The sequence below is a fragment of the Dermacentor andersoni genome, chromosome 1 (genome assembly GCF_023375885.2).
Source record: "Dermacentor andersoni chromosome 1, qqDerAnde1_hic_scaffold, whole genome shotgun sequence".
Lineage (NCBI taxonomy): Eukaryota > Metazoa > Arthropoda > Arachnida > Ixodida > Ixodidae > Dermacentor > Dermacentor andersoni.
In genome coordinates, this window is record NC_092814.1 from 101187476 (window position 1) to 101202384 (window position 14909).

General features: G+C 45.7%; 1 protein-coding gene across 2 annotated transcripts in view; it reads left to right on the top strand.

Moving 5' to 3' along the window:
* Afg3l2 (AFG3 like matrix AAA peptidase subunit 2) overlaps positions 1–14909 on the top strand; it is a 138911-nt gene that overhangs the window by 14813 nt on the left and 109189 nt on the right. For both annotated transcript variants that reach the window (XM_050193342.2, XM_050193343.2), the window contains exon 2: positions 9701–9887. In XM_050193342.2, coding sequence (XP_050049299.1) covers positions 9701–9887 — 187 coding nt within the window. The remainder of the gene's footprint in view (positions 1–9700; positions 9888–14909) is intronic.

Consider the following 14909-nt stretch of genomic DNA (forward strand, 5'->3'; position numbering starts at 1 on the left):
GCGTTGTATTTGTTGAGCGATGTTGTGCGGGAGTGAGTTATGTATCAGGCACCGGCAAGCTGCCATGGAGTCCGTGAATGTGATGGGTACAGAGGTAGTGGAAGCAGAAGAAGCGGGGGTGATAGCTGCGGCTATGGCGTGCAATTTCGCCGTGCATGGGTCCATGGGAGGAAGAATGGCTGTGTGGATGGCATGCGAATGTTGATCTGTGACTGCTATGGCCGTATGTGTTCCAGACGTGGTGGCATCTGTGTAAAGGTAAGATCGGTGTGGATTGCGGGCGGTGTAGCGGATGTAGTATGCAGTGCGTTAGATGTGTCGGGCTGAATTTAGTAGTGGATGCATGTGCCGACGCAGTGGTGATATGTGAAATTGTGAGCGAGTAGCATTGAGGAGAGTAGCTTAGCATATAAGGGGGGGGGGGGGGGAACATGGTGGCCTAGTTGCATGAGAATGCGCCATCCTTGTCGTGTGAGAAGATGGTGGATTTCCTGATGGCTTCTGTGGATGGCCACAAGTTCATCAGCCGTGTTGTGACAGCCCATTTCGAGCAGGCGCTGGTTGCTGGCATTAACCCTTTCGCTGTCGGCCATTTCTGGCCGTGACGCACCCCCAGTGTCGGCTTGGTTTCAGGGAGCGAGCATAACAGGGAATGAACATAGCAATTTATTTTTGATTATGATTGGTATACAAATAACATAGTCAATGCAATATGCACATTTTAATGTTCTGCAGCTGTTATTAGTAAACATCATCATCATCATCAGCCTGACTATAACATCCATTCAACATCCGAATCTGACGATGCGGAACTCATCTCTTCGTCGCGTTAGACGCTGTTCGAGTCCAAAGCCGAGCTCGGCTCGTATTCTGAATCGTAAGAGCCACCGCTCCGATGAACAGACGAACGTCTCGAGCTGCTCAGCTATCCGAAAGTAACCGCGCGCAGGGAGGATGCGCTTTCAGTCGCCCGCGCAACGGAGATAAATGGGACGTTGTGTGATCAAGAAGAGGGAGATGGAAAAAAGCTAAAACAAAGTTCGAAGGGCTTTACGTTTACTGCTGCAAGTCGGAAACGAGGGTGCGGCGAGAGAGCGAAACAGCAATCGAGTCACCCTTTTTGGAGAGGCAACGGCGACGCGTGCGCCTGAACTTGACGCGCCGTAGCAGACACACCAACAGAAGAAAATAAAAACCTTCAAACCGGCGGAGATGGCAGAACAACCCTTGAACCCATAACCACGCGCGCGACGCATGATCCAGCGAACGCGGAGCCACCGCGCCACTCGGCAAAAAGAGAGGGGGGCGTGGCAGTCGCACCGTACTCTTCAATACGTGTATTAACACAGGCCGGGGCGAAAATACGAACTTGTAGGAAGAGTCAACAGATGGCGTGGCCAAGTCCGGGAGCGCCAGCTTTGCGCTCAGGCGCGAAATTTTGAACGCGCGACAGAGAACGTACCGGTACGTCAGTGACACTGTGCGGGGGAAGCGCGATGACGTACCGGTACGTCAGTGACAGCGAAAGGGTTAAGGGGAAGCTCCATAGCCAACTTGGTACCTTTACGTATCAAGGTGTCCAACTTGGTTTTCTGCTGCTGTGTAAGTCGAGTGTACGGGAGATGGTAGCGGAGGTGGGAAATTAACAGGGCATTGCAGAGTCTGAACATGTCCATTTCTTTCAGCCCACGAGAGGAATTGGAAATACGACGGAGCATGCCGAGAACTTGCTCGCCCTGTTTTAGGAGGTGATTGACAGTGGCAGAGCCACCACCATCTTGCTGGATGTGAAGTCCCAAGAGGCGAATAGTTTTAGGCTGTGGTATAGGGAGGCTGTTATGTTCTAGTTTTATGTGTGGCGGTTGCCATCGCTGGTTATGGACTAGTAGTAGTACTGATTTGGTGGAGGAACATCTCAAGCCAATGTGGGTAGCGGCATGATGTATGTTGTTTAGAGCATGTTGCAGGGTGTCTTTTATGGGACCTGCTGAGCCGCGATTCAACCAAAGGGCAATATCATTGGCGTATATAGTGTAGGGTAAGTCTGGGATGGTGACGAGCGCTCGATGTATGTGGCACATGGCGAGCTTGAAAAAGTGGGCGACAGTACAGAGCCCTGTGGAATGCCGCGTTGGGGATGGTCGTAGTTTGGGGATGGGATGCCACCTAAGCTGAGACGGTATGTACGGCTGCGTAGAAAGCATTGGATGTAGTTATATAGCCTGGCTCCACAGTGCGTTGCTTGGAGCTCCTCTAACATGCTGTCATGATGGATGTTATCAAAAGCCTTTTCGAGATCGACTACAAGAATCGCCTTCAGTTGAGTGGTGCTGGGGGTGGCGAATATTGCTTCCTGGAGTTGGAGGAGCGCATCCTGGATTGAAATGTGTTGCTTTTACCCAATAAGGGAGGGCAGGAGGTGTTGTGTGTGAAGTTAGTAAAGGATTATTCGCTCCATAAGCTTTCCCGCACAAGAAGTGAGGGAAATGGGTCAAAGATTGTCAGTGATATGCAGTTTGTCCGGCTTGGAGATGAAGGTGATTGTGGCCGTCTTCCATTCTCTGGGTAGCATAGCATACCAGAATGCCAAGCACCATTCATCAGTTTAAGTAGGTTCTCGTAATCTTGGTCGGCTAGGTAGCGAAGTTGGTGCACAGCAAGATTGTCTGGGCCTGATGCCGTGTTTACACGGGTTGCTGCCACAGCTTGTTTGAGTTCGGCTAATGTGATGTCCGCAGCTAGGGAGGTGTCATTAGCTTCGTGGCCAGTGCAGTCCTTATATGCAGGTTGTGTGAGAGTGGCGATATATTTTGCCCGGCTTGGTAAAGGGGGTTGGGAGATGTGTATTCGTCCAGAATTTTGGTTGGGGTCATGTGTGCGGTGGTTTTGGCTTGGGAAGGATTAAGTAGTCCACGGACTTGACGCCACACAGACACAAGGTGCAGGGTGTCGCTGAGTTTATCGCAAATGCTGTACCACTGCTCTCGTGTAAGAGAGTCCGAATAAGTGGCAATTTTGGCATTAAGGAGGGAGATGCGTTTGAGCAGGCGGCGGTTACGCTTGTTTTGTCTCCACCTGTGAATAAGGCCTTGACGGGCCTCCCAAAGGTGGAGAAGACGGGCGTCCGCCGCCGCCGCATCCTCTGATTGCTTTAAGGCGTGGTTGTAAAGCTGAGTGCAATGATGAATTTGTTGCATGCAAGTGTCATAGACGGTAGGGGTGGGCTGTCTAAGTTGGAGTCCTTATGAAACTTACTCCAGTCAGTAAGTGAATGAAGGTGGACAGATCGTCTGTAGTTCAGAACCTGAAGGGTGATCTTGATAAGTGTATGTTCGCTACTGAACGTGTCGTGCGTATTGGTCCATGCGGTTTTGGTTGGACCTTTGAGGAGGGTGAGATCTGGAGCAGTGTCCCGCTGCACAGAGTTCCCGTGACGGGCGGGTGAGTCGGGATCGTTAAGAAGGGTGAGTTGTTCTTGCTGGATGACGGTTAGGAGTTTGGTGCCTTTGGCACTATTTTTGTTGTATCCCTATCCTATGTGAGGTGCATTGAAATCTCCGGCGATGAGGTGAGTGAAGATTCACGAGGATCGGAGACATGCCGTTGATTCGAGGAATTCGAGTTGATTCGAGGGTGAGACCTCTGCAGTTCCACTGCCAATTGTGCAGTGTATCACCCATGATGGTCAACTGACGGTGTTGCAGGTAGGGGATAAAGGGCTGAGCGAGTGCTCCCAGATGTTTGCGGACACGTCTGAGATCCGCTTCCATTCTAGTTAAGTGGAGGGAGAGGGATGCAACCTCCGCTATGAGAGATGTCATGTTGGAACTCAAGGTGTCAGCTACTTGATGGAGTGTGCGGGCAAGTTTTGCCTCAAGCGCTGTTTAGAATTTGGAAGTGAGTGAGGTTATGGTAGCTTCGAGTTTGGCATCAAAGGATGAAGTAATAGTTGTGAGCTTGCTATTGAAGCAGGTTTCCATTGCGGTGATAGCAGCTGTGATATGCTTGTTGATAGCATCAGAATTAATGGCATGAGGTATCGGAGGTACATGTGAGGAAGAGGAAGAAGAACTGTCATCAAGATGGGGTTGCTTGTGAGGAGGAGGATTGGACTCGTCCATGTTTTCTGTTGCTGGAAGTGAGGCTACAGGGGCTGGGTCAATAGTAAGTGTATGGGATGCATTCGGGGGATAAAGTACAATAGTTTTTGTCAGGGCCTGGTGATAATCTTGTGTGTTTTGTTTGGCTCGAGTATGGAGAGAGGTAGTTGGGAGAGGGTAGGGAGGGTGTGCTGACTTACCAGTGAGTTCTTGAAGGCTGGGAGCGGAGTTGAGGGGGCTGCTGCGGCAGCGTTTAGGAGTGTGGCCTGTTGCTTTAGAGGGGTTACATCCACGAGGGGGTTCCACTTGTGTCTTCGTTTTGGACGGTGTGGTCGAGTCCTGAAGAAGCTGTTGAGAATGCGGAGTGGAGTTGATGTTGTTAGAGGAGCGGACGGTAGATCGGTCTTCGCGTAGGCTGAGCCGTTTGAGGTAGGCGGCCTTGCGGATGGCAAAATCAGCCTTTTGACATACCTCGCACCCGGGGTCATCGGCAGCGTGATCTTTGCCACAATTTGGACTGCCAGGCTTGCACGCGTGCGGTATTTCGGGATCTGGGATGTCAGTGCCACAAATTTTGCAGCGGGGTAAATCATGGCGTGGACAAATGTCTTGTCTGTGACCGATGGCCAGGCATGTGTGACAGAACTGCGCCTTGGGGTGGTGAGGTGTACATCGCTGCACCCCGTTCTTGTAGTACACTGTGTATGGGACAAGTGTTGGTCGCACACTTGATTTCAATTCTGGCGTCGGGAATTTTCCAGCATACTCTTCCGCCTGTCGCGAGACTGCGGCAATGAGGATCTTGAGCTTGTGGTTTCTTTTCTGCTTCTTCCATCTCTTCAAAAGCCCTCGTCTGGCTTCCCAGAGGTAAATAAGTGTGGGTTGACTTCGGGATTGTTCGCAGTGGGTTGGATGGTCTTTGTGTACGTGGTAACCAAGCCCATCACGTTCTTGGTCTACTCCTCAATGTTCTCGAGGCTTCTGGGGTGTTCATCTTTCCCTAAAGCGGACTAGTCCATAATTTTGGCCTGACCTAATCTCACAGGGGTTTTATGGTGCATGATTTTGGTCTGGATGATGTGATGATCACTGCCCAGAGTCTCGTTCAGTCTCAACTTGCCTTAGGCTAGTAGAGAAGGTCAGGCCTGGGCTGGTGTCTGGAGATGCTGTTGCCGATTCTAGTTGGTATTTGATAATCGATCCACAACGTCAGCTAGTGGTTTTGTGCCATGTTGTGCTTGTCTATACCCTTCTTGCTTGTTGGTTGCTGTGTAGCCCCAAGGCACATAAGGAGCATTAAAGTTGCCCATCACAAGGAGCTTTTGACCCTTGGAGACTTTCTTCACTCTTTCGGGGAACTTTTCCAAGTCCCTGAGGGAGTTGTGTGGCGGACTGTATACATTCAAGATGTAGAGGCTCTGCAGGGTTTTCTTGTGAGCAACCGGCTCAATCAGAATGTGTTCGATTCTGTGGTTGATTTGGTGTTGCTGAGTCATGTGATGTTTCTTGATCAGGACGGCCATTTGGGTCCTTCCCTGGGCAATGTGTGTTTCGTAGCCATGCATCTTAATATTATCTGTTTCTGGTTCCTGTAATGCGACGACGGCAGGCTGATGTAGGGTGTATAGGTGAAGTAGATTTTGCTGGTTCCTATTTATTCCTCTGCAATTCCACTGCCAAATTTTGAGGGCTTAGGTCACTTCTTTCTTCTTTGCTATCTTACTCGCCATCTTGGCTTGCCAGAGTCTTATTCATCTGGGCTTCTCTGATGGGGTATTTTGGCTTTCATTTTTGCCTGCTCTTTGTTCTTTTCTAGGACAGAGATGCATTGGCTGAGCTCATTGCCCATCTGGGTGATCTCCTGGCGGTGCATTTGTACTGCTGCTTGGACGGTGGCTTCCACAGACTTGCTTATGGTGTCAACGGCCTTAACTAGTTCGGCCCGAAAGTGCTTTCTCAATTAGGCCTTGTCTTCAGCTTGGGCCTTGTTCATCTTTTACTCTATTCCCAATTAGAGGTCCTCTGTTAGGGGGAGTATGTTCCCTCGGCAGCATTGGTGTTGTAGTTGGTTGCTACTGTTTCTGCAATTGGTTAATGAGTTTTTGGAGCTTCTTAAGAGCTTGTTCCCTGACCTGAGCTCTTCTGTCCCTTTCCTCCTGACATCTTTCTTGATCTTCTGAGATGCTTCATGAGCACTTCATTCCGCTTCATCAAGTCAGCATTTTGCCTTCGGAGGGAGGAGGTGGTTTCCTTGTACCTCAAGTTTCGCTGTTGTGTGAGCAATGAGGGAAACAGTCAGTTTTCAACTTGGGACTGGCTATCACTTCCACCCAGCTGATCTGCTGTACTTGTTGTTGCCTGGGCAACAAGTTGCTGTTTTTGTACTCTTTGATGATTGTCTTTGTTGCAGACTTCGACCTCGCTCTAGACTGGGAATGCCACAAAGACCTGGATCAGGGTCTAAAGAGGCCTTCTTTCAGCTGGCATCCTTCACTCTGGATATGAGCAGGCCTCAATACTCTGCTGCTTTCATTTGTTCCATATTCCGAGAGGCTTGCCCTTCTCTTCCTTGTTATAGATGGCCACGGCCTCTTGATTTACTTCTTTCCCTCACGTACAGGGGTGGGTGTTTTGGCTTGTCTTTTCTTGCACTCCTTGCTTGCCGTCTCGTGAGGTCTGCCACATAGTTTGCACTGTAACTGGCAATCATGGTCTGCTTGTTGGGTTCTGCACCCCACACCGGTTGCATATATTTCTGTCTGGGTTGTGGTATATGATCTGTGATATGGGTGGCATCGCATGTATGAGCTGGCCACCTTCACATAGAAAGGGATGTGCAGACCTTTGAAGGTTATCACTGCTGAGGTAGATTTGCCAAGCATTCTCACGTGCAGGATGCCACAGTTGTTGGCTGTTAGAAGCTCTGCAAGTTCCTCCGTCGTACATGCAGTGATATCGTGCACGACTCCACATACTGTTCCTGGGAGGGGTTTGACGTATGGCGTCACCTCATATGTGGCCATTCCTAGTTGGATGCTGTTGATGGAAACGTGCTTGAGTGCGTAGTCCTTGTCTGTGGTGATTGCAATTATCAAGTTCTGCTTCCACTGTGTTTGGATGATTACATTTGCGCAGAATTCTTTGAAAGGGTAACCACTTGCCCTTGTGATTCCCTCGGTGATCTTCTCCAGACAGCTGGACAGCTTGATGCCAGTTCTTGGTCAGTACACCACCTTGTAATCACTATCTGGCAGCGGCGGCGACGTGTGCTTCGATGGTGGCTTGCCATTGCTTATGGTTCCCTGTACTTGCTACCATTGCTGGTTGCTGTTGGCTTGCATGCTTGCTTGTACTCTCAGGTTGCTTCTCGCATTCAATCCTCCTTGCAGGTTCTGGGAGTTTCCTTGCTTTCTTCCCTCTTCTATGTGGTCCTCTTTTGGTGCTGTCTTGTTTTTCCTCGCCTTGATTGCTTGGAATCATGGGCCTGCTTGACTTAGCGTCTTACTGCTGCTCTCATCGAATTCCATGTTGCTCTGTAACGCTCTCGACTCTTGGCAATTGCTCTCTATTTTCATTTGCGTTGCCTTTCCGGCTCGCCTCCCCTGCTATTCTCGATGCTTGTGAGGCCATTAAGGCCCCCTCCTGGGACGCGTGCGGCGTTCGGAGAGTGGTGTTCAAATGTGTTAAGGTGCTCTGTGCTCGGTGTGTCAAGGTGAAAAAAAAATCTACTCACCGCTGTAATTCTGGTATCCTTTGATGCCGCTTGCCTTGTTGAGTTCGATGACACAAAATCATAACTTTGGTTAAGGTTAACCACAATAACTCGCAATAAAAGCAGCAGCCCATGTGAAGCGTATTCACTCCACTCGGCCCCTTGGTTACTTTTTCACACTTGTTTAGAACATTTGCAGTTTCAGAAAAGTGTTAACTTCTACCATTTGTTCAGAATTGAGCTCCTCCAGCAGCTGCTAAGTCTTGACAGAGATGATCGTGAAGACCTTTCTGCTCTGAAATGAGTGCTATGTCTTCAGCGCCAACTAGGGAAGACGTAGAAATGACGATACTGCAAGATATGCTATCTGGAGTGCAAAATCTAACAAAAAGCTAACTGCCAGAAATGCACTCTACCTTTGGCTCACAAAGATGAAGAGCTGCTTCACTGCATGGAACAAGCACTGGAAAGACTAACCCTTTTGATGCAAAAGTGTCGAGTGGCCAATTGAGCAAAAATGCCAGCGTCTAGCACCAGTAGCAACAAAACAGCAGGTAAATTCCCATTGGCTGAAATGCCACATTACGAGTGCCCCTCGATGGAGTTCCCATTGGCTGCAACGCCACCGCACGAGTGTGCCTCGAAGAGCAGAGCGGGCGAAAGGGAACACCTGCTGCCTCATTAGTGCTCCAGGTGTTGTGTGAGGGCAGAGGGCATTGCCGTGATGCCACGCCACCCTCGTTCTCGAAAGCTTTCGAGAATGAGAGCGAGGGTGACGTGTGTTGTGAATGAGTTGTGAATGCGAAAGCATTCACAACTTAAAAGAAGTGCTTGGGTGTCCTCTGGGTTTTTTTGTTTTATAACCAAAGAACAGTTGTGTGTTGAATGTTGTTTTTGAGGAAACTGTTCTTGCAACATGTATCCCTGAATGGCCTTTTGAAACTCCTAGGGTATAACAAAAACGTTCAGTGAGGTGTGCTGCGGGGCTCATTAAAATCTTTGTTGAAACACCTGGTACGTTCTTATGCAATCATAGCCTCACTATGTGAAGTCTCCCAGTACAGAAAATGTTGGTGGTGCTAGGGTGCTGCTCAAGAAGTTTTCTCAAGCGCTTTGCTGTGCATCTTTAAGGAGGTTTCATCATTGTGAAATTGTTTTTAGTTGACACCCCGGAAATATTGAATTGCTCTAATAAGCAACAATTAACCCTTTCTGGCACTAATTAATTCTGTTGATTTAAAACTTACTTGCACCACATTTCTTACATCTTCAGAATCGTAAAAAGTATACAGCTGCAGAATAGATTAAAAATTTTCAGTTCTTTAGTGAGTTCTGTCAAGTTTACAGAATGTGAACTCCATGCAGATTCACTACAGAAACATCAAATATAAGAACATCAACTGTTTCATGTCTAGCAGTCTTGAAAAGCACCTATTCAGCCAATTGGAAATCATGCCTGATGCAACAAATTGTGAAAAGCAATAAAAGAAGTGAACCTGTTGTATACAATGACATACTCACACCGAGCAAAAATACCCAACAGTCTACCTTCCCACTCATTTTACTAAAACATTTTAGACATTATATTCAAACTTACAGCACAATTCCAATCAGAGTTGTTTCAAGATGTATCCGACACATTTTAAACATCATTACTTTCATCAATGCTGTTGATGTTGATGCACAACCTTGGCATACGAAATTGTGTACACAACGCCTGAAAGGGTTAATGTGAAGTACATGAAAGGAAAAAATTGTCATCCACCTGAAAGCAGCATGAAGCTACTATTTTAAATAATACTTTAGTCTCCGTCTGCATAATTTCTGGAAGCAGCTGTTTTGTCTGGGAATTTTCTTTTAATGCTCACAGATGTAAATTCATTTTCAGATCTGCACAAGGATTTTGACTTTAAATGGAGCTCCACCTACATTGCCACCACTGCACTTTTTATTGGAGCAGTGGCAATTGCTTTGTGAAAGACCACCAAAAGGCTTTGAAAAGTACTTTCCTGGGCCCAAGAAAACCCAGCAGAAGGAAGCAGGCGAGCAGACAAGGGACAAGCCATCTGGAAAAGGCAAGAAACATGCAGGAAGCATAAAGCAAAACAGTGTTCTAAAACTCTTAGTACCAAAAGCAAATTGTTGACTCAGCTCTGTACTATAACAATGAATGCATGTCAGTTTTCCCATTGTTGTTTCATCCATGTCTCAGTTATTGAACAGAAGTTCTGCTATCTTAAGTCTTGTTTGGAACAACACTGGGATTGTTTGCATTAATGAACTTACATGTATAAGTCAGCTTAGATGTTCTTAAAACTCCTGTTCGGGCCACTCCAACTTCCGTACCATGGCAAGTTCAGTGCATATGGGAAGGGCGTTCATCCTGCATTTGGAATTTAGCTCATGCTCACAGGACTATGCTTGCTTACTAGTCTTTGCTATTTGGGATAGCCGGCCATAAAGAGGCCTACCTTTCCGTTTTTCAACATATCTATAAGCGAAAATTATTTTCACAACTTTGCTGTAATCTTCGCCTTATTCTGAAAGTTGTGAAAATCATTCACTCATTTATTGTTTGGCCCATTGAATAACCCTACTGTGTGTGCGTGTGTGTGTGAGAGAGTGAGAGAAAGGAGAACAATAAGAAGGGAAACCGAGGGGCTCGTTTATTTTTAATCCGGACCATTTAAAGGCAACAGGCAATGAAGCCACATTTGGCCAGCATTTTTTTCATCACGAAGTATTACTTAGTTAATTACTTTCAATTAGTGAACATTTTAATTATTGCTTGAATCGCAAACATATAAATTGCAAAGTTGTAGGGCACCTTAAATAACCTTCGAATCAAGCATTTATTTCGTGCTAAAGTGGCCCTGGTTGTTTTTTCCCAAGAAAAAACAAAAGCCAGCGAAATACGCGAAATACGATATAGATGCGCACTCGCATGCCGCTTCTCAAATGCCTACAAGCAACCATTGAAAGATATACGGCTGCATTCTCTTATTGCCACATCATACAAGGCTCCACAACGCTTATAAATGTGTCAGCAGCGTGTTCTCTTGATGCCGCGACCATCACATAGCGTGAAGCCTTGTATCGAGCTGCCGCCGCTAGTAAAGCCGTGTATCCGTGGCTATTTGCTTGGGAATGCTTGAGTAGCGGCCCACGAGCGCCTATCGATTTCGTATTTTAGATGTTTCGCGCGCTTTCGTTTTTTCTCGGAAAAACCAACGAGGCAAAGCTGAGCACTAAACACATGCTTAATTCGGAGGTTATTTGAGGTACTCAACAACTTTGTAATTGATATGTTTGCGATTCAAGCTATAATTAAAGAAGTTCACTAAATAAAAGTAATAAATTAAGTAATACTTCTTGATGAAAAAAATACTGACCGTAAGTACATACGACTACAGCTACTATGCAGTCGGTATGATTTCTCTAGAGCTCCTGGGTATGTTTAAAATCTGGGTCCAAGTTAGCTGGGACACCCTATATATATAAATAAAGTACCTACTATGGTGTCAGTGGTGCAATGATTGTGGTGTTCTGGTGCTGAGCAAAAGGTTGCAGTATTGAATCGTGGTTCCGGTGGCAACATTCTGATAGCGGCATAATGTGAAATTGCTCATGGGAACTTCAGGCTCACAATAAAGAACTCCACGTGGTCAGAATTTGTCCACAACTCTCAGTCCGCAACTAGTCCATAGTCCACATTGCAGCTTTGGGAAAAAATGAGCAATATCATTTACTACTAAGAGGGAAGAGTTAGCACAAGTTGCCCACCCAAACTGACCAGACTTAAGGGGCACCATAGGAAAACAATAAATCAATTTAGACTGGTAAATTATTCTTCCAAAACTCTATTTTTGCTTATTTTGCTGTGATAGTTTGATTATTAGAAAAGGAAATGAAGGTCAAAGTTCCAGTTCTTAAAATTGCACACCGTATCTCCAGCGCTGGTATGTCACTGTGGTGTCACGGATTTCAAGTATATTTATCTCTATTTGGGCTGTTGTTGCTCACTAAATGTTGTTGAAGCTTGCTAAGTTCTGTCTTTAGTTCTTTTAGAACACAGTGTAGCGTATCTTTACCCATAAAAAAGTTAACTTGGCTCGAGCCAATGTTGTCAAAGTCCATGACGTCATGACAAGCTGGTGCGGCAATGTCAAGGTGGCATTGCCACCAGTCTTTTATTTTTACATCTTTTCTGGTTTACCTAGCCTCCTCTCACGGTAACAGAGGCTTTATTGGCACTATAGAAGAGCAATTTACTCATACAACTCAACCTATTTTTCTCTTAAGTGTCCCTTTACGGACATTGCATCTGTTCATTAGCTAGAATAAAGTAGCCGGACACTCGCTTTGGGCCGTTGTCCTATGACACTGCGATTTGTCCCATTTGTGTATGCCTGATTTGTTTGAAGCGCTAGTACAGCTTGGAGTTCAGAAAACAGGCCTGGAAATTTTAGTGCCCCATAGCATAATTATTGGCATTGAATGCTACAAATTAGCAGCTCAATCACTAGCAAGAGGTGTGTGCAAGAAATCCTTTGGCACCTGGTGGTTCATAGTAAGATGTGAGGATTAACAGCCCTTTCGTAAAAGTGACCACTCAGTTTGAGCACAATAGTAGGCAAGAAACCATGAATGCTCTCATTGAAAGTCAAGTTTGCTATTTCTTTGCCTATTCAATAGGGCGCTTTCAGCATCTTTGATTTGCTGAAAAGATGACTTTTCTTAACTCTAACAATGTTAATATGGAGCTAAACATTGAAAGAGTGCCATAAAGCATTAAAAAGGTATTGTTTCTCCCCTCCCCTCATTGCATCTTGTGTTGTGGTAGCTCTGTCTGTTTTAGGCTTGAAAAGTCATGAGACGAGGGAACGTCTGGCTCTCTGAAAGCCTTATCATTGAAGACAAGGGAGACATGGATGCCACCTTAATGCATCTCTGTTCTCATTTTAGGGTGCCCCAGCTGAGCTGCAAAATTCTGCAAGACCGTATTCAAGCTGTGTTATGAGCATAAGTGGGCTCTAAAAGTGATAATCAGGCTTCATTATTCATATTGGATGCCTATTTAGTCTCGTAATAAAGTTTAATTGCAGCCTTACACACCAATTGTAGCATTACCAGACTGCACTGAAATGACCAGTTGAAGATACCGTCATACCTGCCAAGTCTCCAGAAATATGCGGTAGACTTCCGGATTTTGACTATTTCTTGCTGTTGTACGGTTGACAAGAAAATCTCCCAAAAATTTCTATTGTGCCCCGTTTCTAGCGTCGTCCAGTGCTTTGTCTGGCCACATTTGCAAAAAAAAAAAAAAATCAACCCAATTCAATTTATTTAGAAGTTCATGATGCATAGCACTGTTATAAATTATTAAGAAAATAGTAGGGACCCTACAGGATGTTATTTCGTTAGCCGCAGCACTGCTCTTTACACTGACAGGGGTTGTTTGGTGCCCTAGTGGCGCTAGTTTCATTCAGCTAGTGAGTGAATGCTGTGTTTTGCAATTACACTCTTAAGCAAAATTACACCTTTGGGTCGTATCTTTCCACACAACAATAATTGTCATCGTCTTGTCCGCATTTCCTTTCTTTAACACTGCGAGCTCGCTACTTCCCAAGTCACGAACGGCATGCTGCGCGTTATCAGCATGACGGAGCATTCTTGACAGGAAAGTAGCGAGCGCAGCGTTTTAAAGAAAGGAAACACAAGCAAGACAGATGAAGATTATTGTTGTGTGGAAAGATACGACCCAAAGGGTGTACATTTGTCTGAGGGTGTAGCAGCACTAGACTCCACCGTTCTCCACAGCGTCGGCAACTTTGGCATTGCGTAAGCGTACTTTCAGTCATGGCTTTAAGCAAGGAGCGTGAGCGCAAAAATTCAAATATTTTATTGTGGTAGAAATTACATGGACACTTCAAGTGAATTTTTGCTGTTGGCAGCGCTATGAGGTTCTGTATGTATTTAGGTATATGTATCCTGTATGCCATGCCATGCTATATGACATTCGGTATATGCGGGTTATATTGCCACACCATTCTATCACTAAAGTTAACAAAGTTGTTCCTCGGAATTTTTAGAATGTCAGCCCACAAACAAACGTCATGAAACAAAACACCGACAGCACATTCCTTTTATCATAAATCTTCTTAGTCTTAAATATTAAAAGTTCGAAACAATTACTGAAAGCTGAAAATGATGTAATTTTATTGGCACGGCTTTGCACTACTTCCGGGATTGGCCAAGGAAAGACGTTTGAAACATACCAGATACGGAAAAGTGGTGGTAAAGTTGCTAAGAAAGATGTTGGCTTTAATTAATAAACATAAATCAAATTTTTAGATGGCAGGACTCGAACAGAAGACCTCTAGCACCAAAGCTCATTTTTTCTTCGTCAGCTTAAATTTACTTAAATTCCTACTGTCACTACAGCTACAAGTCTTACACTTTCTGTAACATACTAACATGCTGCTATCGCATTCATTTCTTCGCCCTTATGGCAGAACTGTGATATTTTTTAAAGAAGTATGTACTCAACCGAAGTGATGTTGAGTATTTTGTTGATACCAAAGAGCAATGCATAGTGTGAGTGGCAATTTAGCATTACGAAAAAAACGTGAACATACAGGGTGTCTACCAAACGGGAAAACCGGGGATTTTCAGGGATGTTGAATAGTCTGGAAATACTCAGGGAGAACTCGGGGAATTTGTGTTTCTATCAGAAAAAATTTGCTGTAATTTTATTGTAAAGAAATGAAAGTCGCGCTAACGCTGGCTCAAGTAACAGAGAGGGATCATAACAAATCGTCTTTGACGCCATGTTGTCGGTTGGAGGAGTTGTCAGTGTACAGTCAACGACCAATGTTCCGGACGCCTGATTTTTGGGACCTGCCCGATAATTTGGACGGCTTCGTGGCACCACCACGTGCCCCATAGAGTCAATGCATAAGAACATATGAAATTTTGGACACAAGAACCCGCCACTATCCAATTTTCCGGACTTTTTGCTGTGACCGCAGGTCTGAAACGGCATTAAACAAAGCCACCACTGCTGCCATTTTGATTTTATCTTGCCGCGCCGAACC